This window comes from Grammomys surdaster, unplaced genomic scaffold, assembly GCF_004785775.1.
Source record: "Grammomys surdaster isolate TR1022 unplaced genomic scaffold, NIH_TR_1.0 174, whole genome shotgun sequence".
NCBI lineage: Eukaryota > Metazoa > Chordata > Mammalia > Rodentia > Muridae > Grammomys > Grammomys surdaster.
This window is the reverse complement of record NW_021604622.1, coordinates 15,683,925-15,709,679: the sequence shown is the minus strand read 5'-3', so window position 1 is coordinate 15,709,679 and position 25,755 is coordinate 15,683,925. Positions and strand designations below refer to the sequence as shown.

At 34.8% G+C, this 25,755-nt stretch overlaps 1 protein-coding gene across 2 annotated transcripts in view; it reads right to left on the bottom strand.

Annotated features, from left to right (window-relative positions):
- The window catches only part of Cdh12 (cadherin 12), a 273,111-nt gene that overhangs the window by 7,269 nt on the left and 240,087 nt on the right, over positions 1 to 25,755 (bottom strand). For both annotated transcript variants that reach the window (XM_028767598.1, XM_028767599.1), the window contains 3 exons: positions 25,002 to 25,138; positions 2,895 to 3,016; positions 226 to 343 (listed from right to left, as the gene is read on the bottom strand). In XM_028767598.1, the coding sequence (XP_028623431.1) occupies positions 226 to 343; positions 2,895 to 3,016; positions 25,002 to 25,138 (377 nt within the window). The remainder of the gene's footprint in view (positions 1 to 225; positions 344 to 2,894; positions 3,017 to 25,001; positions 25,139 to 25,755) is intronic.

Here is a 25,755-nt window from a genome sequence, read left to right as displayed (position 1 = left end):
TTTGCATGGCTCTTTAAAAACCTGGTCCTTTTAAAAATGAAATTAAACTGCATTACCTGATAATCATCATGTAGTAATTAATTTGCTACTCTTTGAAATTTTTGTATGTCCTATATATGGATTTCTATGTTCTAGGAACATGCTTTGTGAAAAAGCATTGATTCCTCTCCTTGTGTCCTTGGACAAAACTACATAAGAGGTAAATCTGTAAGTGGATATACTTACTTCTGAAGTCATGAACTGTAAAATTTGGTTTGATGACAGCCTCTGGTGCTAATCTAAAGGAGAATTGCTGCCCAGCAGGTGAAAGATCTCGGTCTACAGCACCAACTATCTGAATTATCTGCAATGAAGTTGAGATTAGACTTGAAGTCAGATATGAACTTAACAGGGAATGTTATACAACTGGCTAATAAGTTTATTTAGTAATGAATACAAATAAACAGAAAGGACAATTTTGAATCAATACCAGTGACCCAATTATTTATACATACCTTTTATAAGTAACTCTCTAAGAATTTACAAGTAATAATGCCAGCTACAATCGGAGGGCATAGGCTAATTCGAAATCAATATCTTTGTAACCAAAAAGCTTTCCAGTATTGAAAATTCTTTTTACCAAGCAAAATAAAATTAAAAGTCACTTGTTTGCAAGTTACATTAGGTGAATTAAATGTTTTGTAGATTAAATATGAAATGCTTACTAGAAACAGGACATTTTATTATCTATGTGCTCTTGCAAATGCAAAATTAAAGAGCAAGCACATTTGTTAGAATCGATATATTAAGTTAATAAACATGAAGACAGTAACACATAGTAACTGGTGTTGATACTTCCACTCTGGTATTTGGAATGATATATGTGTTTCAATACTACCTGGACAGGAAAATTCTCACGTCTCTATTTCAAAATGTCTCCCATGTTGCCCTGAGAAGTTGTATATCATTTTTAAATCTAAATACTTTAGCATTTTGCCCTTCAAATGTAAACTAAAAGTAACTTTGGAAGTCTTAACTGTAAAAAAAATTGCATTTCGCTTCATAGACCAGCAAATCAGAAGGCATAGAAGATAGGATATCTAAGAACTCTATTCCAGAAAGTATCTTGGGACGTATGTGGGGGAACAGCCAAGAATGTGGAAATGGGCCAAGCTTATGAATTAAATAGGACTGACTATAGTAACAACTTAGAAATTCAACACAAGACTCTAGACTCTGGTCTTCGGGTATAAAGTACATATAAGCATTGTGATTCAAATACTGCTTTTTGTTATATGATTCCTGGTTATAATCCAATCCCATGACAGTGATCTACCTAACTACATAGATACAAACACATAGACATATATGAAAGCTAGAGTATACAGAGGTAAATACTGGATAGATTGCTGATAGGTAGAAAGGTAGTTAGATATTAGTACTGGGATGGTAAATATCAATATTAGTGGCATGAAAATTACAAAAATAATTAGTAAAAATTTTAGTCTATTTCTTCAGTAGGAATTCTCACCACAGAGTTTATTTGTCTCATACAATAATTATTGGTTACATTTTTATAACATAACACGTAAAGGAGATATATCATGGAATATAACATTCTAGTAAGTATCACCCTAACAACTGTGACTGCTCTTCTTGATTGCCAATTTGATAATATATGGTATTAAATAAAACCATACTAACTAGCTAAGGGCATTTTCTTAACTGGATTATTTAAGAAGGGGAACCCCAACCGAAGTCTGCGTCTTTTAAGGAGGGAAGATCCACCTTTAATCTGGGCTATACCTTCTGGTGGCAACCTCAAAAAATGGAAATAGTTAAATGAAAACCCAGCTCTACTACTCCTGGGTATATACACAAAAGATTCTCCACAATACCACAAGGATATGTGCTCCAATATGTTCATAGCAGACTTATTCTTAACAGCCAGAATCTGGAAATAGCCTAGATAGTCCAAATCTTTGATTTGACCTGATTGTGTTTACCTTTTACCTTATCAAAATTTGGAGTATTGTCTTTACCTCCTCCTTGAGGAGGTGAGGAAGCAATTGATCTCTTCTGCTTACCTACCCTTGCTCTTATTTGCAAGTTAATTACTTCACTGGCTGTAGAGCATTTTCTTTGGCATTTCTAAATAGAATGAAGTTCAGCTAAGACACTCAGCCTTATGGACTGAACACCTACTATATTCTTAAACATTTAATTTGTAAGCAGCCATTGTTAGACTATCTGAACCACAACCCAGAAATTATTCTATTAAAGTTCATATACAAATATATTCCTTTTATCTATTCTGTTCTCCTTGAGAAGCCTAATATATTCAGTCTCTAAGACATAACATTTACTGTACTCAGACTTTTACCAATGTTCTTACATCACCCTATGTTAACCTTAAATGTCCTCTATTATTTAACAATCAGTATAGAGTTGTTAACATTTGAGGTGTATTTTTGATTCAAATTAATGCTAACCTGCATCATTTAAATCAAACCTATTTAAATCTGTGGACATAGTTTACTTGTATGTGTGCTTGCCTAGCATACACAAAGCCCCAGACAATTCATTACCTCACAAATTGAGCATGGTGACACAGGACTATACATACAATAATACAGAGGTTTTGTCAGAGTGTTAAAACCTTAAAGACATTCTGAGCTACAAAGTAAGTTCAAGGCCAGTTGTGTATACAGAAGATCCCTAAAATGTATTTCCTTTTTCTTTTCAGAGATGTCGGTGGGGTACATAAGCCTCATATTACTTATATATTTAATTTTATGAAAATATGTTAAGCATGAGAATACCTACGTGAATGTGTACCTATCTCTGGACTTAAACCTAAAGCATAACATATAGGGGTCATTATACACACTTAATGAGTAATATTGACCACATACCTGTCCTGGTTTGGCATTTTCACACACAGCTGTCTCATATGGCACAGAAATTTCTGGAGGAAATTCATTGACATCTAGGACGTTAATTAGTATGTTAACTTTGCTAGTTAATAATGGGTTACCTGTTTAAAACATAAAAAAGATAAACAATGATTACAAAACATGGCTATTGATACCCTGATGCCACATTTGATTTCAATTACTTTCCATACAAAGTCGAAAATCATCCTCTATTATAGGAAATTATAAGATATCAACTGCAAAACACCAATGATAGATGAGAAATATTTGTGCTTAGCTATGATTCCAGGAATAGAAAATATGATCAGGTAGGAGTAACTGTTTAACTGATGTGTAACCACACAGGGGGGGCTTTGGACCTAGTGTGATGTAACCATCTTTTCAGGATTAGTGTACTGTCCTTACTTTAGCCAATATTGGTATGTATTTTGTTGTAAGAATATGGTTTTCTGTGTTGTACTAATATAGTCAGAATATTTAATATATCAAATATTTAAGATATATATGTAAATATCTCAAATTTGTCTTGCTAGTAAAACTCAGAGTATATATTTAAGTAAAATAGAACTAATGAGTGTATTATGGAAGACCAAAATTTGATAAAGACTCACTCATTACTTGACTACATGCTACCCAAATACATTTGGAACAAGAAGTCACTCTCTAATGCACATCACGTGTTTTAACCCTGGCCGATGGACTTAATATTTGCATTCCTACGATGTGCTATAGAAAAGATTGGAAGTAACTTATTAAAGTATGCAAACATAATGCATGAAATACGTTTAAATATACTTTTATAAAATGTTGTTTCACACAATTGTACAAATAAATATACTACCTCAAAAATTCTGGTCTTGTCCAGAATACAGAGCTAAAAGAGCCAAGAGTTAAAAATAAATCCAGAATGTAAAATGATCAAAACAATTACATCAACCCAAATTTTCTCTTTCTATTGGTTAACAAATTAAAATTTTCTATGTCATGAAGAAATACTAGGCATGATCTTTTGAAAAATGCACTCAAAATCTTTATTTCTGATTGATTCTGAAAAGTCCAAACATCTTAGTGTCAAAGTTCATTACAGCATAAATTACAACATTCTATGCAGAAGTATATGCTATTTTACCAAATTTATATGTAAGAGTAGAATCTATCAGCACATAGTCATGCAGGCACTAATAGCTAAACATGAAAATAACAAGTATAGTCTATAGGATTGGCTTCAATTAAGGGAGGTATATTGATAATACTGGAGAATTATTTAGAAATATATATATATGTATATATATATATATATATATATATATATATATATATATGCATGTGTGTGTGTGTATTGTTTAATTAAAATTTTCAGTTGAATTTTGAAAACCAATTTTACCCTTATTAGCCCAGCACCAAAATCAGATTTTTAAATATGAACAGATTGCATTACATATTTTCCCTTTGTATGTTTGCTGATTAAATGCAATGTATTATACAAATGTCTATTGACATTGTAAATTATCATTAATCTCATTTTTAACACTATAAAATAACATCATTAAATTTACTTGTTTTCTCACTACCTGCTATTTCTATAGCACAGTGACATACAACCCTAGTAAATAGGTAAAACTGAGTTTAATTTTCTAAAAATATTAGGGAGAAACAATATACAATAGGGTCCTTTTACATTGTAATGTTTAATATGTACTGATGGTCTAGAACACCTAAAACAACTTGCACAGTTGTTAAAAAACATGAGCTTTGTTTATATATGATAAAGCTCTGAAAAATGGCGGTGAAACCTCTCTAAAACTCACAATCAGAAAGTAAAAATACTAAGTCTTGAATCAAAATTTCTTGTACTTTTTGAGTTATTATAGATATGTCAAATTAATATTTCAACTTTAAAACTACTTACTGAACTAATCCATTAAATCAAATACCAATAAAATTCATTTAAAGTAACATACCAGTTCAATGCTTCAAGCAGATGATGTGAGGCCCAGACTATTCCTATATTATCTGATAAGTGAATCTCAAGTTCAAAGTACAAGATTCACACTTTACATATTTGATTCAGTTTATTTAAAGAAGAATTGCCTTCTGTAGGCAACATATATTCTCACTTAACTACATTCTTCACAGAAATTTACTTTCATTTTCTATAAAAAAGTTATATAAATAAACAAGACCTATTTTATCCACTATTTTGGTAAATTACTTCTGTTTTTTCCCTTAAAATGTAGTTTAAGATTCATATTCATAAGGAAATTGTTGAAAAAATAGCACAGCCATTATTCTGTTATTAATAGTCATTATCTAAATGGTATTATTTTTTTTCATTTTAACTAATATATAACTTTGTTGTGTGAAATTATTCTGTGTACTGTAGGATACCAAGATTTTCCAAAATTAAATGTCACACAAATTATCACTGATGATGCCAGGAAAATGGATATTCAGGAAAAAGAAAATAACAATAATTTTGTCATGGATACATTGACTTCATTTTAATATCTTCTCTTCTATTGTGTATATTTAATTCATTATTATATTATACAAATATCAATTTATATTCTTAAGTACCAAGTACCAGAGCAGTAAGATCCCTGTTTAAAGACCACTGCTCTAAAATAGATATAAAATATTTTGCCAGAATATTTGATTTATTAGACTAATATAGATTTTTGAATTTAGATATGCAATGTATTAAATTGTATTGAGAACATAATGTCTTATTGTTTGAATCATCATATCGGTATCTGGGACAACCATGACAAAATTTCTTTATATCTAATTTATCATGAATATTATGATGAAGACATTTGGTAGTAAAACCACATTGAATTCACAAAGTATTTGATGCTTGTCAAACAATTTAAATTGTAAATTTAGCCAATATGTACTAATTGAATCACAACCTCTGTGAAAATCCTGGAGAAGTGATATTTTAATATGAGATAATTTATAATTCATTTAAAGATACAGATTTCATGCTATTCTTCTAATTGCTTAATGACATTATAGATATTGAGAAGAAAAGAAATTAGCTTAAGCCACAGTTCATTTTATGTAGAAACTCATTACAGTGCATGGGATGTAATTTCTTGATTGTATGATAGCTCTAAAATCTATAAATAATGTCCCATTATTAGATTACAGATGATTTTCATAGGAAACTAATTATAAACCATTTATTTATTCATTTATTTATTTATTTAATATGTATTCATTTGTGTTGTGTGTGTATGTGTGTGTTTACATGCTCATTCATTCGTTTGTTTATGGTTTTTTTTTTTTTTTGAGACAGGATTTCTCTATGTAGCTCTCCTGACTCAGAATTCACTCTATAGAACATGCAGTCCTCAAACCCACAGAGATCTACCTGTTTCTGCCTTCTAAGTGCCGGAATTAAAGGTGTGTGCCATCACCACCCATTGGAGAGACTGCATAGTAGCAAATAGCACTGGTAGCTCCCCCAGATTACATGAGTTTAAGTCCAAGTACCCATATGGCAATTTTCAGTGGTCTATTACTCCAGTGTGAATGAACGACGCCATCTTCTGGCCTCTTCCTTCACCAGACACGCAGATGATGCAAACAAATACACAGAGTCAAAGTACTGACATCCAAAAATTCAAATAAAAAGTTTAAAACATTTTTACGTAATTTAAAATTATTCAATGTGTATCCACTATCCTGAAATACCTATTAAACCAGTTCTAAGGTGACAAAACACCGCACACTCTGATCTCTCTAAAGCAATGGCTGCAGTGACTGAAACTTACAGTGGAATTAGGGATCACGTTGTGAGGAATCCCAGAGCAGGAATCTGAATGAAATATAATTTACAATAGAAATACGCCATTCTTTCTCATGTATATACAGTTCACTAAAAGTAACTACCTATTTCCTTCACATAACTGATATTCAGTAAATAATGACCATATGTGAGAGTATTTCTAAGACACAAATGGTAAGTATAATTGAAATATTTTGAGAACTATGCATTTCCAACAAACACAAGGCTTCCCATATTAGCATACACGGGAGTTGCTGGGATATTTTATTAAACAATGATAACTACTTTTGAATAACTATGGGAGTTAAAATTCAATCTTTGCTCTGTCATGAAATAAAACTACAGTAAACTAAGAATGATTTCACAAATTTCAATGATACAAATTTGAATTACTCTAGTGCAAACTGAGTGCATTGTAATAACTGAATAATGTGGGCTTTATTTGGCTTTTCTTTTTAGAAATATTCGTATTTATACTACAAGGTAGGCTACACATAAATGATAGCTGAAACATCCATTTGAAGCTTTTGAATATATATATATATATATATATACACATATATGTATGTATATATGCATATATACATACATATGTGTATATATATATATGTATATATATATATGAGATTTATTTCTGTTCTGTTATTGACATTTTTTGCTAAAAATATTTATTCCAATGAAAACAGTTGAAAAATTAACATAGATTTTAAATTTCTGTAGTATCGCAATTGTAAATATTTTTAGCTCTTTGAGGACGATTAAACCTCAAATACACAGCAAATTTTTTAATACATGTTAGCAGAATACATTTTTAAATGCAGAAATGTAGTCTTAAAGTAAACCAAGCATCTATAATGAGTTGGAGGTAGATGGGAAGTCACCACCTCCTGTATGGGGAGGTGATGATATTATTGTCTGATTCCCTAATTGGTTCTTGATTTGGTCAATAAAGGAGTCAGGGCAGAACTTGCTGGGCAGAAGGGATAGGTAGGACTTCTGGGTCCCAGAAGGAAAAGGAAATGCAGATTCCACCTCCTTCACCCTGTGGCTAGGCTTTGGAATGAGGAGCAGGAAACAATCATGAAAGATCTCTATGAAAGGAGCTAAAACCAGCAGCCTCTGCCACCCGTGGAGAGCCAGGGGTCCGTGGAGGCTAGCTGATACAGGCTAGCTAATAAGTTTAGGGCAGGAGATTCTGTGCTCAGCAATTGTACCAGCTGGCAAGTTCTAAAGTAATAAAGCCGAGTGTGTGCTTTTTATCCTAGGATTCAAAGGTCTCAGGTAGGGATAGTAATGCAAGCTATCCAAGAGCAAAGGCAGGTAGAAATCAGAGAAGCCATGTCAGTGATAGCTAGTGGCTTGGTAAAGCTAAGCCAAGAGGACCAAAGGGGAACTAGGAGGGGATCGAGAACAGGCAGCAGCTCCAGAGTAGCAGTCCCAGGAAAGGTGGTAGCATGTTTTTAAAATTACACATAACACCTGTCTGTAAATACTAAGCTACAGAGTCCAGGATAGTCGTTGGGATTTTTGTTCACTCATTTGTTTGTTTATTGTTATTATTATTGATATTGTTGGCTCAGTATGACTTTAGATTCTTCTGCTGACTCTCCTCCACTTCCATCAGACTCCTGAACCATACAGGTAAGCTCCCCTTCTCCCAAACATCTTCCCTGCTGTCTAAGCCTTATTTGGCCAAGTCAAGCTGCCCTGAGCACCCTGTTATCCCAGGGAGAACTTTTTCCTACTGCCTCTTCCCCCAACCTCCATCAGACTCCTGAATCATACAGGTTAGGTTCACTTCCCCCACCCAACATCTCTGCTCTCTGAGATCTCTGGGCCAAGGCAAGGTACCCTGAGCAGCCTGTTATCCAAGGGAGACCTCCTTATTTTGGACACCTCTCTACCACCATTAGACTCCTGTTCCATACAGGTATGCTTCCCTTCCCTCACCCATCTTCCCTGCTCCCTGAGTCCTCTGGCCCAAGCCAATCTACCCTTAGCAGACTGCTAGCCCAGGGGGATCTCCACTCTCCTGCCAATTCTTTGTCCACCTTCATCAGATCTGAGGCTCCTGAACTATAGAGACTTGCAAGTCCAGAACCATACAGCCCAAGGATACCCATCAATGGGCTAGCACCTCAAGACCATTGAGGTTCACCCCTCTCCCGATACCTACTACAACATGAACATCTAGGGATCAAAAACATCCAGATGGCTAAAGGCACTCAAACAAACACAATCAACAAGAGCCAGGCAATATGAAATGTCCAAAGTACCTCACTACAGCACACCATGGATATCCTAACATAACTGAAAAACAAGAAAATGACCGTATATACAATCTTATAAGGACAATAGAGGCCTTTAGAGAGGAAAGTATAAGTCCCTTAAAAACATACAAGAAATTTCAGTTACACAGGTGAAGGAAATAAACAAAGCTCTAAAAGATCCGGAAGTGAAAATACAAGCAATAAAGAAACACAAAGTAAGAAAATCCTGGAGATGGAAAACCTAGGACAGAGAACAAAACAACAGATGCAAGCTTTACCAACAGGATACAGGAGATAGAGGAAAAAAAATCTCAGGCATAGAAGATACAATAGAAGAAACTGATACATCGGTGAAACAATGTGTTAAATCTAAACAATTACTGACACAAAACATCCAAAACATCTGAGATGCCATGTAAAGACCTATCCTAAGAATAACAGGAATCTGAGAAAGGGAAGAGTCCCAGCTCTAAGGCTCAGAAAATGCTTTCAACAAAATCATAGAAAAGTTTCCCAACCTAAAGAAAGAGATGCCTATAAACATATAAGAAGCTTATAGAACACCAATTAGACTAGACCAGAAAAAAAATTCTCCTGCTACATAATAATCAACACAGAAATTCTACGGAAAAAGAATGAGTACTAAAAGTGAGAAGTGACCAAAGCCAGGTAACATAGAAAGGCAGACCTATCAGAATTACAGGCAAAGTCTTAAGAAAGACTCTAAAAGCTAGATGGCTTGGACAATATGTTGCAATCTTTAAAAGTCACAGGTACTAAACTATACCACTATACTCAATAAAAGTCTTAATCAGCATAGATGGAAAAATCAAGATAAGTAAAGCAAACCCAAATTCAAACAATATCTATCTACAAGTTCAACCATACAGAAAATACTAGAAAAAAACCTCCAATGCAAGAAGATAACTACACCCCAGAAATAAGTAATTCCATACTAAAAACATACAAGAAAATCTCTCTCTCTCTCTCTCTCTCTCTCTCTCTCTCTCTCTCTCTCACACACACACACACACACACACACACACACACACACGCTAACCCAACCAACATCAAATAACAGGAAATAACAATAGCTTTCCATTACATCTCTCAAAATCAATGGTCTCAATTCCCCAATATAAAGATACAGGATAACCTAATGGATGCAAAAATAGAATCCACAGTTCGTCTGTATACATGAAACGAATCTCAGTCAGAAAGATAAACATTACCATAGTGTAAAGGGCTTGATAAAACTTTCAAAGCAAATGGACCCAAGAAGCAAGCTCCAATAGCTATCATAATATCTAATAAAATAGATTTTCAACTAATTGAATCAAAAGGAACAGGGCAGGGCACTTCATATTCATCAAAGGAACAATCTACCAAGATGATATCTCAATTCTGAACATGTATACATCAAATACTTGGGCACCAATATTATAAAAGATACATTACTAAAGCTAAAATGGCACATCAAATCCACACAATAATAGTGGGAGAATTAAACACCCCACTCTCACCAACTGACCAGATATACAGACAAAAACTAAACAAAGAAACAATGAAACTAATAGACATTATGAATCAAATGGACCTAATAGACTTCTATGGAATATTTTACCCGAACACAAGAGAATATATCTTTTTTTCAGCATCTCATGAATCCTTCTGCAAAATTCACCATATACTCAAAATCACAAAGCAAGCCTCAACAGATACAAGAAAATGGAAATAATGCCTTCTATCTTATCAGACCACAATGGATTAAAGCTGGACTTCAACAACAACACAAATACTGGCAAGCCTGCACACTTATGGAAATTGAACAACTTTCTATTCAATGATCACTGAGTCAGAGAAGAAGTAAAGAAAGTAAAGACTTTCTAGAATTCAATGAAAATAATGATATAGCATAACTAAATTTATGGGACACAATGCTAAGTGGAAATGTCATACCACTAAGTAACTAAGTAAATGAGAAAATTCTCATATTAGCAATTTTAAAGTAGACCTTAAAGCTCTATTAAAAAGAAGGAGGAGAAGGAGGTAAAGGAGGAGAAAGAGGAGCAAGCACAACAAAGAGGAGTAGAAGGCAGGAAATAATAAAAATCAGGGCTGAAATCAATCAGTTACAGACAAAGAAAACAATACGAAGAATCATCAAAACCAAGACCTTGTTCTTCAAGAAAAGCAACAAGATAGACAAAACCTTAATCAAACTAACCAACCCAGAGACAGTATCCAAATAAACAAAATAAGCAATAAAAAGGGAGACATAACAACTGACACTGAGGAAATTCCAGGACTCATCAGGTCTTACTTCACAAACTTGGACATCACAAAATTGGAAAATGTTAATGAAATCTAATGAAGTGGTTGATTTTCTAGACAGATTCGCATGCCAAAGTTAAATCATCATCAGGTAAACTATTTAAACAGCCCCATAACTCCTAAAGAAATAGAAGCAATCAAAAAATCTCTGTATCAAAAAGGCACAAGGCCAAATAATTTTAGTGCAGAATTCTACCAGACATTCAAAGGAGACATAATACCTATATTCCTCAAACTATTCCACAAAATAGAAATGGAAGAAACACTGCCAAACATTCTTTGATGCTGCAGTCACCTTGTCACCTAAACCATACAAAGATTCAACAAAGAAAGAGAACTTTAGACAGATTTCTCCTATGATATTTATTCAAAAATAGTCAATAAAATACTTGAAAACTGAATCCAGGAATACACCAAGACATTAAATATCAAAATCTAGTAGGCTTCATCCCACCAAGGCAAGGAGGGTTCAACGTATGAAAATCCATCAATGTAATCCAACATATAAACAAACTGAAATTAAAAAAATCACACTATTATCTCATTAGATACTGGGAATGGAGGATGGCATAGGAGGTGTGCAAAGGGAAAAATGGAAAGTGGGATAACATTTGAAATGTAAATAAATAAAATAACCAATTTAAAAACTCTAATTCCATTTCATTTCACTAGTATTAGGGAAATCAGTGACATAGGGCACATACCTAAACATAATCAAAGCAATATACACCAAGCTAATAGCCAACATCAGATTAAATAGAGAGAAACTTGAAGAATTTCTGCTAAAATCAGGGACAAGATAAGACTGCCCACTCTCTCCCTATCTACTCAATGTAGTATTGCAGTTTGATCCAGAGTAATAGAAGAACTAAAGGAGATCAATGGGGATACAAATTGAAAGGAAAGCAGTCAATGTATCACTATTTTATTTATATATATAAGTGACCTCAAAAATTCTACCAGAGAACTCTACAGCTGTTAAAATGTTCAGCAAAGTACCTGGATACAAGATTAACTCAAAGAAATTAGTAGCTCTCATTTGATAAATGAGCCAACAAAAAAATTAAGGAAACAACATCCTTTACAATAGCCACAAATAATATAATTATTCTGGTGTAACTATAATCAAGTAACTGAATGATCCAGGTGACAAGAGTTTCAAGATTCTGAAAAATGAAATTGAAGAAGATACCAGAAGATGAAAAGATCTTCCATGTTCATGGATAGTTAGGATTAACATAGTTAAAATGGTCATCTCACTAAGAGCAATCTACAAATTCAGTACAACATCCTTCAAAATTGTATAGACTTTGATAGATCAATATTCAACTTCATAGGGAAAGAAAAACCCAAGATAGCCCAAACAATTGTGAATGATAAAAGAACTATGTCAGTGATATGCAAATCAAAGCATAAAGAAAGTCTAAGAACAAAACCTCAAGAGGTAGGAGGACATACCAGCAAGGGTGTGGAGCAAGGAGAACACTCCTCCATGGCTTGTGGGAGCACACACATGTACAAACACCATGAAAATCAATTTGGTATTTTCTCAGAAAACTGAGAATAGTTCTACCTCAAAACTCATCCATACCACTCCTGAGTAGAGACTCAAAAGATGTTCTAGCATCTCAAAGGACACTTGCTCAACTATGTTCATAGCAGCAGAAATTGGAATTCCCAGAAATCGGAAATGGCATGTATGTCCCTCCACTGAAGGGTGGATTAATAAAATGTGGAATATCTGCACAATGGAATACTATTCATCTATTAAAAACCAATATGTTATGAATTTCACAGGCAAATGGTTGAAACATGAGAATATTATCCTGAGTGAGGTAAGCCAGTCCCAAAAGGACATCCATGGTATTTACAAACTTATAAGTATACATTAGGCATAAGATACAGATTCCACAAGATACATTCCACAGACCAGAAAAGCTAAACAAGAAGGAAGCACAGTTGAAGAAGCTTGAATCTCACTTTGAAGAGAGTAGAAAATAGTCATAAGAGGCAGAAGGTGAGAAGAAACTAGAAGGAAGGAGTATAGGGAAGGGAATGGAGATTTCAGAATCAGGTGTGGGGAAGGACAGGAGAGATGGCTAGATGGCCATGAAAATAAATGGAAATCTGCACCTGACTTAGATGAGGAGGTAGGGTTACCTCCAGGATGAAACAGAAAGCTGGGATAAAGGAGGCACCCAAGAATCAATGGGACTGACATTAGCTGAAACTCACTACATTGGGGATATGGAAACTGTACAGTCCACTTCTTATATCCAGAAAAGAACTCCAGTCAAGTGATAGAGACACCAAAATACACACAATACTTTCAATCCAAAATTTATCCTGTCTAAAATAATACAGACAAGGGAGACGGATCCGAGACTGAGGCAATAGCCAACCAATAACCTTTGAAATTTGAGATCAATCTCATGGGCAAGCATCAATCACTGACACTATTAATGATACTCTGTTAAGCCTGGAGACAGGAGAATATTGTCCTCTGAGAAGCTCCACCTAACAGCTGACTCAGATAGATACAGATACCCACAACCAAACAGTGGATGGAGCTTGAGGACTCTTACTGAAGAAAAGATGGAAGAATTGCCAGCCCTGAAGGAGGTAAAACCTTCACAAGAAGACCAACAGAGTCAACTAACCTAGACCTTTGGAGCTCTCAAGTTTGAACCACTAATCAAAGGACATACACTGGTTAGGGCTGGACCTCAGCCTCCCTCTTGTACATATGTAACAGATGTATGGCTTGGTCTTCTTGTGGGTCCCAAACAACTAGAATGGGGCTATCCCAAAAGCTGCTGCTTGCATGTGGAATACGTTCTTCTACTTTTCGCTGCCTTGTTTCAGTGGGAGAGAAGTGCCTACCCTTTCAGAGACTTTAAGTGCCAGGATTAGGGGATACCCAGGAGGGCCCCTATCTGCTCAGAGGAGAAGAGGAGGGGAAGATGCAGGTAGTGCTGTAGAAGGAGGTGACCTGGATGGGGGCAGTGAGTGGGATGTAGAGGAAATAAGTAAAAAAAAATAAAATTAAATTTAAAAAATAAAAAAATAAAACTTCTGATATGGTCCTAGATGAAAGACTGAAAAGGGGTTAAGAAAAATAAAACAGGATGCTAATGGGTAGAACATATAAAGGATTCATGTAGGTGTTATAAACTATTTACAATAATGAAAATAAAGATGGGAGTATGTGGAAGAAATTCAGAGATGAAAATACAACTTAGTTATAAACCTTGTTAAACAGGTCAACTTCAACATTAATAAACTTTTACTCGATACTTTCTCTTGTGCACTTCTTGCCTCCAATGCTACTGCTAGATTCTGGAAATCACCATTATTTTCCCAGTTTTATGGGATTGTTTTGTCAGATACCTCATATGAATAACATTATGCAAAGAGAAATTTTGGTTCTATGATTCTTCCTGATAAGGAGAAAGTTGTGTAAAATAATAAGCAATTAATACTGATTTACTGCATGTTAGCCATGGTTTGGTTATTTTTGTAGTAGCTTGGTCTGATGCTGTTTGTATGCTAATTCAAATTACCACTTCTCAAGCTCTGGTTGTCCAGGAGGAGAAAGTCCCCTTGTACATCAAGTGATGCTATGTAAACTTTTCTCCTCGACTTAACTGGTCAATGAAGAATAGACCCTGTGGTTGGACAATAGAGGGAGACAGGTGAACCTTGAAGAGAGTGAGGAGGTTGCATGGAAAGGGGGGGGTGGGAGAAGGACAAGGAAGGACATGGAGTTGGAGGAGGTGGCCATGGAGCACATTGGCAGGAAAAACAGCAAGTATAAAGTTTGGTTTTTTGCTTTTTTGTTTTCAATGGTTGAGAAATAAGTTAGAATAACTCCAAGTCTGCCCAATCTAGGCTTATGGCTTATTATTAAAATATCTGGACTGTGTGTCTTTTTTATGAGCTACAGAGAATGATTAGTTTCATTTACAAATGAGGAATCTTGCTTCCAAGACTTTTTAATTATAATAAAGAGAAAATCATGTAGAACTGTAAGCTATTAATAATGATTTATGACATTTTACCAGTGGATATTTTGAGAGTTTGGTTATTTTCTTCTTATTCATAATTATTCACATTCTACTTTCATTTTTAGTGCTCTGAAAAGATATGCTAACCAAAAATAAAACTCACATGAGGTGTTCTACTTGGTTTAGTTGCTATGATAAACAACATGGCCTACAGAAACTTGAAGAGGGAGAAGTTTTTGTCAGTTTTCTTGGCAGCAGTCAGTTCCTGAGAAAAGTCAGAGCAGGAACCTGAAGGAGGAACTGTAGAAGAGACCATGAAAGGATGCTGCTTACTGGCTTGTATACTTTCTTTGCTTAATTCTCTTTTATAGCCAAGGATCTGGATCAATACTGCCAATAGTATTCCTACATCAATTAACAAACAGCGTACCCATACACATGCCAATGTAAACTCAGTAATTACTCAGCTAAGGTTTTCTCTTCCCAAATAATTAAGGATTTTGCTATACTGACAGTAAAACTAACAGGGAAAATACCTTCATTCAAATTCATGTAAATGGGCTTTAAACATTTCAAATAACTATTTTTTAATTATTTGCATTCAACCATTAAATATTGGGTATGTATAATTATTTTTATCTGTTAAATAAAATTCTATATATTATTGGAGTTGTGGATAATATTTAGATGTTTGTGAATATTTTCAATATTACATATGACAAACACACCTAATACATTCTTCAAGCTTTTAAACTAGTTTTTGGGATTGTTGTACAATATGTTTTGTTCATATATTTCTACAATTCTTCCAAGATAATTAAAATATGCAAAATTTACCTTTTAAAAATATTCAGTCTACTTTCATTCTCTATGTTCACTTAATGTGCAATAGTACATCAAAATTTCTCCTCAAAACATAAGTAGTTCCTACTGTTTTATCTTTCTCATTTTGTGTGGTGTCTCTATTGATCCCAATGAGGATGAAAACATAGATATTAAAAAAAGGAAGGAAATAGAAATTAAGTGAAAATTTAAATTGACTAAAAGTGAAAATTTGTGAATGAAACATCACCTTTAATGTTCTGTTTCCTTGATGTCTTAGAGCAATGGTTTCCATTGCTCTGAAAACACACTATGACCAATATTTAATTGGGCCAGTCTTACAGTTTCAGAGGTTCAGTCAACTATAGTCATACCAGGAAGTTTGGTCGTGTGCAGACAGGAATGGTACTTGAGAAGGAGATTATAGCTCCATATCTTCTTCCAAAGGAAGCAGAAGGAAACTGTCTTACAGGCAGCTAGGAGAAGTGTCTCAAAGCCCACACCCACAATGACCCACTTCCTCCAACAAAGCCACACTTACAAGGCTAAACTTCCTAACCCTGCCATTCAGACCCTGGGCCAAGCGTATTCAAACCACTACATTACACTCCCTGGGACTCATTGATTTGTTCAAACACATGAATCTATGGGAACCATACCTAGATATTGCATAATCCAAAATACATTGGCCCTATTAAGTTCCCAACATTTATAGCATCCTCAACTCACAGGAGTCTTCTGCTGTAACTAGGCTTCAATAATAGCCATCCATAGACTCTCTTCATGGTGCCAAGCCTCAATTTCTTTGCCTGACTCCTGGGTCACCCAGTGCAACTGAGGCCTCACCTTCACCAGTGGCATTCCCTGACCTCTCCCAGTGCCAAGTGTCAGCTGCTCTTGATTACATCTTCATCCCTTCATGCCAGTACCACATGTGTGATTCTTAAACTTTACAAAGTCCAGCTGCAGCACAAGGTACAATCCAGGATATCTCTGGAACACTGCTTTTTTGTGCTCCCAGAAATCACTTTTCAGAAAACGTTACCTCGGTGATGCTGGTCTCTTCTTAGTCACCACTAATTTCTTAGTTCTAGTTATCCAGCATCAATTGTCCCAGCAATGCCTTCTATTCTTCTCTCTAAAGCCAGAGCCAAATGGCCAAAGCTGCTGAGTTCTGCTGATTACAGTAGTGGAAATATGTCCCCTTGTTCACATCCTTTATTGCCTAGGCTTGACTGTCCTGGAAATTACTCTCTAGAAAGACCTTAAACTCTGAGATCTGCATGGTTCTGTCTTCTGGGATTAAAGGTGTTTACCACCAAGCCTGTACCTTCCTTTGGTTACATTTCCCAAGATCTTGTAACTTCTGTACTGTAGTCTATTCCAGATATAGTAAAGTTGACAACTGAGAATAGTCATGACAAAAGATGCATTATCAATCTGACATATAATTATATATCCTTATATCCAAAAGAAAATAATAATCAGATCATAATAAATGCCTAGATATAACTATTTTCTATTCAATTATAAACATAGAAAGCAATAACCATAGCCATGTTGGAATCTTCCCCAAGGTTACCTCTCCCTTAGTCTGACTATCTTCTTGAACACAGTATTTAACTCCATTTTACTTTGTGGTGTCCCTTTAGCACTTGAAACTTATATTTTGTAGTTTTTCTTTCTAAGTTTGCTATGCCAGGGGAAAAGTTTCTGAACAGAACACCAATGGCTTAGGCTCTAAGATCAAGAACTGACAAATCGGACCTCATAAAATTACAAAGTTTGTGTAAGGCAAAGGACACTGTTAATAGGACAAAACAGCAACCAACAGACTGGGAAAAGATCTTTACCAATCCTACATCCGATAGAGGGCTAATATTCAATATATACAAAGAATTCATGAAATTAGACTCCAGACAACCAAATAAACCTATTTTCAAAATGGGGTATAGAACTAAGCAAAGAATTCTCAGCTGAGAAAACTCAAATGGCCGAGAAGCACCTAAATAAATGTTCAGCATCCTTAGTCAAATGCAAATCAAAACAATCCAGAGATTCTACCTCACACCAGTCAGAATAGCTAAGATCAAAAACTCAGGTGATAGTAGATGCAGGTAAGGATGGGGAGAAAGAAGAACACTCCTCCATTGTTGGTGTAATTGCAAAATGGTGTAACGACTCTTGAAATCAATCTGGCGGTTCCTCAGAACATTGGACATAGCATTACCTGAGGACCCAGCTATACCACTCCTGGGCATATACTCAGAAGATGCTCCAACAAATAACAAGGACATATGCTACACAATGTTCATAGCAGTATTATTTGTAATAGCCAGAAGCTGGAAAGAATGCAGATGTCCTTCAACAGAGGAATGGATACAAAAAATGTGGTACATTTACACAATGGAGTATTACTTAGCTATTAAAAACAGTGAACTCCAGAAATTCTTAGGTAAATGGATGGAACTAGAAAATATCATCCTGAGTGAGGTAACTCAATCACAAAAGAACACACATGTTATTCACTCACTGATAACTGGATATTAGCCCAGAAGCCTGAAATACCCAAGATTCAACTCACAGACCACATGAAGCACATGAAGAAGGAAGATCAAGTGTAGGTGCTTTGGTTCTTCTTAGAAGGTACAACAAAATACTCAAGAGACCAAACATGGAGACAAAGTGTGGGACAGAAACTAAAGGAGAGGCTGTCGTATTCCACCTGGGTATCCAACTCATGTACAGTCATCAAAGGTAGACACTGATGTAGATATTATGAAGTGCATGCTTACAGGAGCCTGATATAGCTATCTCCTTAGAGGTCTGCCTGAGTCCGACATATTCAGAAGTGGATGCTCACAGCTAACCATTGAACTGATCAAGGGGTTTCCAATGGACGAGTTAGAGAGAAGTCTGAAAGAGATGAAAATGTTTGTGGGCCTATGAAGAGAGCAACAAAACCAACCAACCAGAGCTCCCAGGGTCTGAACCTCCAGCCTGGGAGCACATGGGGAGGGATCCATGGCTCCAGCTGTGTATGTAGGGGAGGATGGCCTTGTTAAGCATAGGTCAGAGAGGAGATCCTTGGCCCCATGAAGGCTAGATGCCAAGTGTGGGGAAATTTGAGGATAAGGAGGTGGGAGTGGTGGGAGTAGGTGGGGACACATCCTCATACAAGCAGGAGGAGGGAGGATAGGATAGGGGGCTCCTGGGTGGGAGTGGTGGTGAATGGGGTAAAAGAATAACACCTGAAATGTAAATAAAATATCCAACAAAAAAATAAAAAAATATATGCTCATAGTCAAAGTAAATCGAAGTCCATGCTGATCTCTTTGAGATTTCATAATTTGTCAATGCAATTAATCTGAGTTATCTTCAGTTTATCTTCATGCAGGCTATTTAGACAAAGGTAAAAATCAGCCACATCCTTCACCAAAACATCACAAGAATATTCTCTAGGCCATGTAGTAAAATTCTCATCTGAAGCCTCTTGAATCAGCAGCCTCCATAGTTCAAAAAATTTTCAGCATGACTCTCTTCCATGTTCCTACTAGGATTGGTGGTTAAACCCCATATAAAGCATTCCACCGCTTCCCAAATCCAAAGTTCCCACATCCACACTCCTCCAAACAAAAATATATAAAATATAGTCAGCCCTATCACAACAATACCCCAGTCAGTGGTACCAAATTCTATCTTAGTTTGGTTTTCCACTGCTCTGAAGAGACACCATGACCAAGTTAACTCTTATAAAGGCAAACATTTAATTGGACAGTCTTACATTTTCAGAAGTTCAGTCCATTATCATTATTAGCAGAAACACGGGAGTGTGCAGCCAAGCATGATACTGGAGAAGGAGATGGAATATATCCTAAGAGACCTACACCTTCATCCAAAGTTTGGAGAAGTAGAAGGTCTTCCATGCAGCTAGGACACAGGTCCCAGAGCCCACCCCCACAATATCACACGTCCTTCAACAAGGCCATACCTATTTCAGCAAGGCCACATCCCCTAATAAGGCTATTCACTCACTGGGCTAAGTCTATTCAAACCACCACACTTGATGTGTTATGGAGACTGGACGTATAATAGACTCATGGATAATAGCAATAGAACAATGATGTCGAGTGTCAGTTTTGATCTCAATGGGTTTAGTATACATGCTGCTCATACATGTAATCATACAGTTACCTAGTAGATTTCATGTAGTTTTGGGAAGATCCCATTATGTTATAAATTTGAGTATGGTATTTTTACAGCTTTTCATTTTTAAGAGCTAACTGACAAAATTTCTTTAAATCACCTTGTTTTCAAAATACCTGTGATGACAAGTTAAATATACTGAGGACCGGATTTATAAATAAACATTCATGTTACTCTTATATTCTTAGCAAAATAATAAATATTAATAAATAGCAGATTTAAGAAAGAAATGTAAGGTGGTCTATGTAATATGCTTCATTTGAATTTATCTCCATTTATACATACACATATAGATAATAATTCAAAATGTTTATACTCTGGAAAGTAAAATACATCATGGACAAAAGTGATTTTTTAAAGCTAATGTTTGATGACTAGAATTTCATACTTAACTCGGAGTTTCACTGTACAAACAGAATAAGAATGATAGATGATATCAAGAGAATAATATCCTCATGTAAAAGTGTTTCCGATTTTAGCCCTTAAAAAATTGTGTAACACCAAAATATGTACATTAATCCAAAACAATTTTTGTGTGCAAAATTAATCATGCAATTTTAACTGCAAAATAAGTCCAGATAATAATTAAGAAAAGCCTGGGATTAAGGTTATTCATGAAAATTGGTGGAGCAGATAGATAGATGTACCAGATTTTTACACCATGACTTTGCTATATTCTTCTCATAAGTACCTAAAATTTTAAAATTGAATATGAAGTAATTTAATATAAATTTATAATTAATCATAATTTTGTAGCATATAATAATGATAAGAAGATACAATTTCCAAAATAATGTGGTTTATTGTGTTGCTAAAAATTATTATTTCCATAGACATAATTCATAGCAATTCTTGGTCAATTAGTGTAAAAACTTCATAAGTGATTTTTTCCTTAAAGTATTATTTTTCCAACTACTACTTAAATGTTGACATTTTTATGGTAATTCAAATGTATCTTTCTTTGAGAATACAAAAGTGTTTCCATATAACTCACTACTTGGTAGGGGGTAAAACAAAATTAGAAAATGATATCTAAGCTACCTAGATCTACAGAGTCAAAGTCTAATATCCATGGAATAAAAGAGAAAAAAAATATTTAGTTTATATATGAATATATGTGTGTGTTCATATGAATATATAAATACAAAAATATAAAGAAAAATCATATTAATTTATCATTTGAAGTAATAATATCATTTAGAGCTCATTATCGACTAAAATTTGAATCAATATGGATAGTTGAGTTAGATGATTCTACTTGATTATGTTTTTTCAAATTTGTGCACATCATAAGTGCAAGGTAGCAGCTAGCATTGTGCTTAAATTTTATTGGACTTTTTTTAGTTCAGAGCACGTACTTAACATGCATATATCTGGAAAGTATATCTAGAAATCATGATTTATATTGGCTTCCATACATTCAGATATCTGGTTTTATATTAATATACCTAAGATGTTCCTGTAAGGTGACTTAGTGGTTAAAGTTTCTTGCTGCTAAGGCTAATGGCCCACGTTTATTCCCAAAGTCTCTTACATGGTATAATGAATGAACCAATTCCTAAAAGCTGTCTTCCAACCTCCACACATAGGTGAGGCACACAACTCCCTCAAGTAAATAAACAGAAAACATTTCTCATTATGACAAAACCATAGTTATAATATTGAGAAGTGCTAGTACTAGTGTGAAGAAATCATAATAAAAAGATATCCATTACTCCATGTACAGAGAAATATCACACCTCTTAACATTATAAAATGTTAATGTCTAGTTCAACGGAAGTGCTTTTTGTGGAGAATTGTGAAGTCTCAGTTTAGCTTATCACTAGCTGATACTTGGCTCCCAACTAACTATTTCAGATTATCAGTTTCATGAATTCAACATCATGGGCAAAACCATGCAAGGACTATAGGGGATGCAGACATATGGTTATTAGATTATTTTCAGAAAGTAATTCATTCTTCTGTTGCTTATAATTCTAATATAGTGGATTTTTTCTAATAGTGTGTGAGAATATTAGATTTTTGATTTATATGTTCAAGAGTATACATTTCAGAAAATTCTGTCAGAAGAATTTCCTATTGTTTCAATGCTTTATAATTCAGCATCTGTCATTATTAATAAACTTTACACATTTCTCTATTGTACAACTAAATCTGTACGACATAAAGTTTATCAAATATTAGTGGTTTAGTTTACTAAATCTTTACTTCAGATAATTTATACTTACCCCTAATTTGAGATGTCCTTGACTAAACATTATTCTTACTTTTCTCATCAACAACAAAAAAATCTGTTTTGAAACATGGTCCTCTCCGCAGCTTATAAACTATAAATTTATTTCATGTTGAATCTGAATTACAGATTTAAAACTTGCAATTAGATTTTGGGGAATAGATAAGTAAATTTGCACATTTACTACATGAAGTCTTCGATAATCAGTCTTGACTTCACAAGGTCTCAGGACCAGGCAGATTACAACTGGATTCTGTGCCAGAATATCGCATGAATATACACTAGCCTACTTCCTGATATATCTCATGTTCCACTCTGAAACCTTGTGAGCTGAGTCACTATCTACGTTCCTTTAGAATTTGTCTTCAAATCCCACCATATTTGCTCATTAAACTCAGCTTATATCATTAAACCCCTTTTGTCCTCAGTCCAAACCCTTCATCAGTCTTCCTGCAAATGAGGTACAAAGACCTAACAACCATATGTTCCAGTTTATTTCAGCAATGGCTTCACGTCTAGATATCAACTTTCTACTTATTTATTTTTCTATAACCTTAATAAAATACCCTAACAAAAGCGATGTGAGAAAAGAAGGCTTGTTTTGGCTCACAATTCTAGAATACAGATGATCATTGCATAGAAGTCATGATGGCAGGAGCTTGAGGCAGCTGGTCTTACTGTATTAACAGTCAGGTAGCTGAGATCAAAGCAAGTTCATGCTCAGCTGGAGTTCTTTTAATAGAGCATTCAACTTAATGAGATGCTGCTGTTCTTTCAAAGTGTATCATTCAGAATCATCAAACTGGATAATTTAGATAAACCCTCACATACTCAAATATTTCAAAAATCTAACATACTTTACATAATCCTTTAAAGGCTTGACTTGAGATTTACCTGTTAGGTGATAATGAGCTCTATCTGTCAATAAATATTAAATATCACAATTTACATTCATGAATTAGAGAAGACTCATAATGATAAAATGTTTAGTGATATATTTGAGATATGGAGAATTATCTTGACTCATTTTTTTCTAAGATATTGTTAAAGGTAAACAAATTAAGGTCTACGGAATAATTTAGTTAGTTGCATTCTTTTTGGATGAAACAAGGACTTTCATTCGATCTTAAGCATGCATGTACTAAGGAGGATATGGAATCAGGTGTTTCGGGGATTAACAAGTTAACAAAGCCTAGTTAATATGACTCAGCTTTCTATGAGCTATGCTCCTTAACCAGCCCTGTGGACATCTCCCAGATTGTGACATCTGAGACTGACCTCGGGTTTCCTGAGGAATTTGAACATGTCAACATATTCTGCCACACACTTGCACACATAAACATGTACACACTTCTACACATATGCACACACATTTAAAATCATCAACATAAGTCTTACTAAGTTACACCCACACTAGTTGACACTGAGTACCACTCCTGAACAGAATAAATGTTTGTAGTTCTTCATTTATTTAAAAGGTATGTAAAGTTATAAATCTGTTACAGGTGCGCTTGAAGTAATAAAAGGTAGACAAAAATAGAAGATATTCCAAATGGACTTCTCTAAACTCTCAAGGGACCATAACAGAAGGATAGGGACAATTGCCTCTCATGAATACACTCATTCCAATAGTTAAGTATTACATATTCCTGCACTGAAATTGCAGTATATGTGGAACATCTTAGTGCCTTATCAAATGAAGAAGTTCTATTTTCACTGTGAGCCTAGATAGTTAACTTCTATACCATAAGCAAGCAAAAGGAATTTCAAACAGTCTATATATTATAAGCGATGTACCCAAAAGGAACCCTTAAAACTTTCCTCTTCAAGCAGGAGGAGGGGCAATGGGATAAGGGGTTCCTGGGTTGGGGGGGAATAGGGTAAGGGGATAATATCTGAAATGTAAATAAAATATCAAATAAAAAATGAGCTAGGAAAAAAACCTTCCTCTTCAAGTATTCTTCAATTACACATGTTCTCATGAAATAGGAGGGAAAGGAAAAATGACAGTTTTTTAAAATGCTTCCACAAAAATCAGAAAATACTTTATAATAAATGATTTAATCTACTTTTTTCTCTTCCTTCCTAATTTACATTACTCTCAATGATATAGATACAAGGAATATTTATGGAAGAGAAATTGACACTTTCCTAAATGTGAGTATTGAATTGAGTGTGGTGAGGTCACACACTAAAACTTGTTTCCAGGTTTTTATGCAGTCTTGCAAATGGGACTCTCTGGCAGCTGTCACAATTTTTCTGGACTTATGCTATTAGGAAAAGGAACAGGTTTCTGAGTTTCCCCTGGAGACTACTCAGCTGTCATTCCAAAAATAAAAAACACCCCAGTAGGGACTCGTTTAAGAGTGTTAAATCCACAGAATTTCAGTATAACATTGATTCTGCCCATGCCATACTTACTAACTTTACTTGCAATTATGGAGAAATTATACTGAGACGTGGTCTCTCTGTCTAGTAATTCATTAGTGGCGATGGTTCCTTCCGTTCCATCTATTGTAAAGTAGCTCTCCCCATCACTCTTCCAATCTATGAAGTACCTGTATGTGAACAGAGGAGATGCAAATGTGCAATGATTACACATGAATCATAATGGCAGTGAGGGTAACTTGACACAGTTCCTTATTTTTCACCCTGTAGCTATTACCCACCTTGCAATAAAGAAGAGTGTAAATGACAGCTTCTTTATTGCAAAGTCAGTATGCTCACGGGGAAACTGGAAATAATGAAAGATTTAGTACTCTGGCTGTTCATATTATTTTAGGGTCTTGACACCTTGAAAGCTCAGCAGAGAATACAATTCTAAAGCTGACCATGGGTTTCCTTAACCTGCTGAATATTAAAACTTTCTCAAGTAGTAAAAGAATTCCTCAATGATAGCAAGATGAGGGGTGTGAAGTGACAGTCTGCAAATGACTAAGGCAGAAAAGACTTGCAGTCTTTGTTTCCATGAAACAGAAAAAGATAACAGTATGAGAAGCAAATAAAAGCGAACTAAAATTTGGGGATTCTACAATATTAGTTCCCCTTGAATCATCATGTCTTTGTATTTTTTACATTATCTAACACTTTTGGCCAGATATTATCATCTTCTTAGGATTACATAGAAGAAAAATCCCAGAATTTGAGTGCTGGAATAGAAATTATTTTTCCTTAA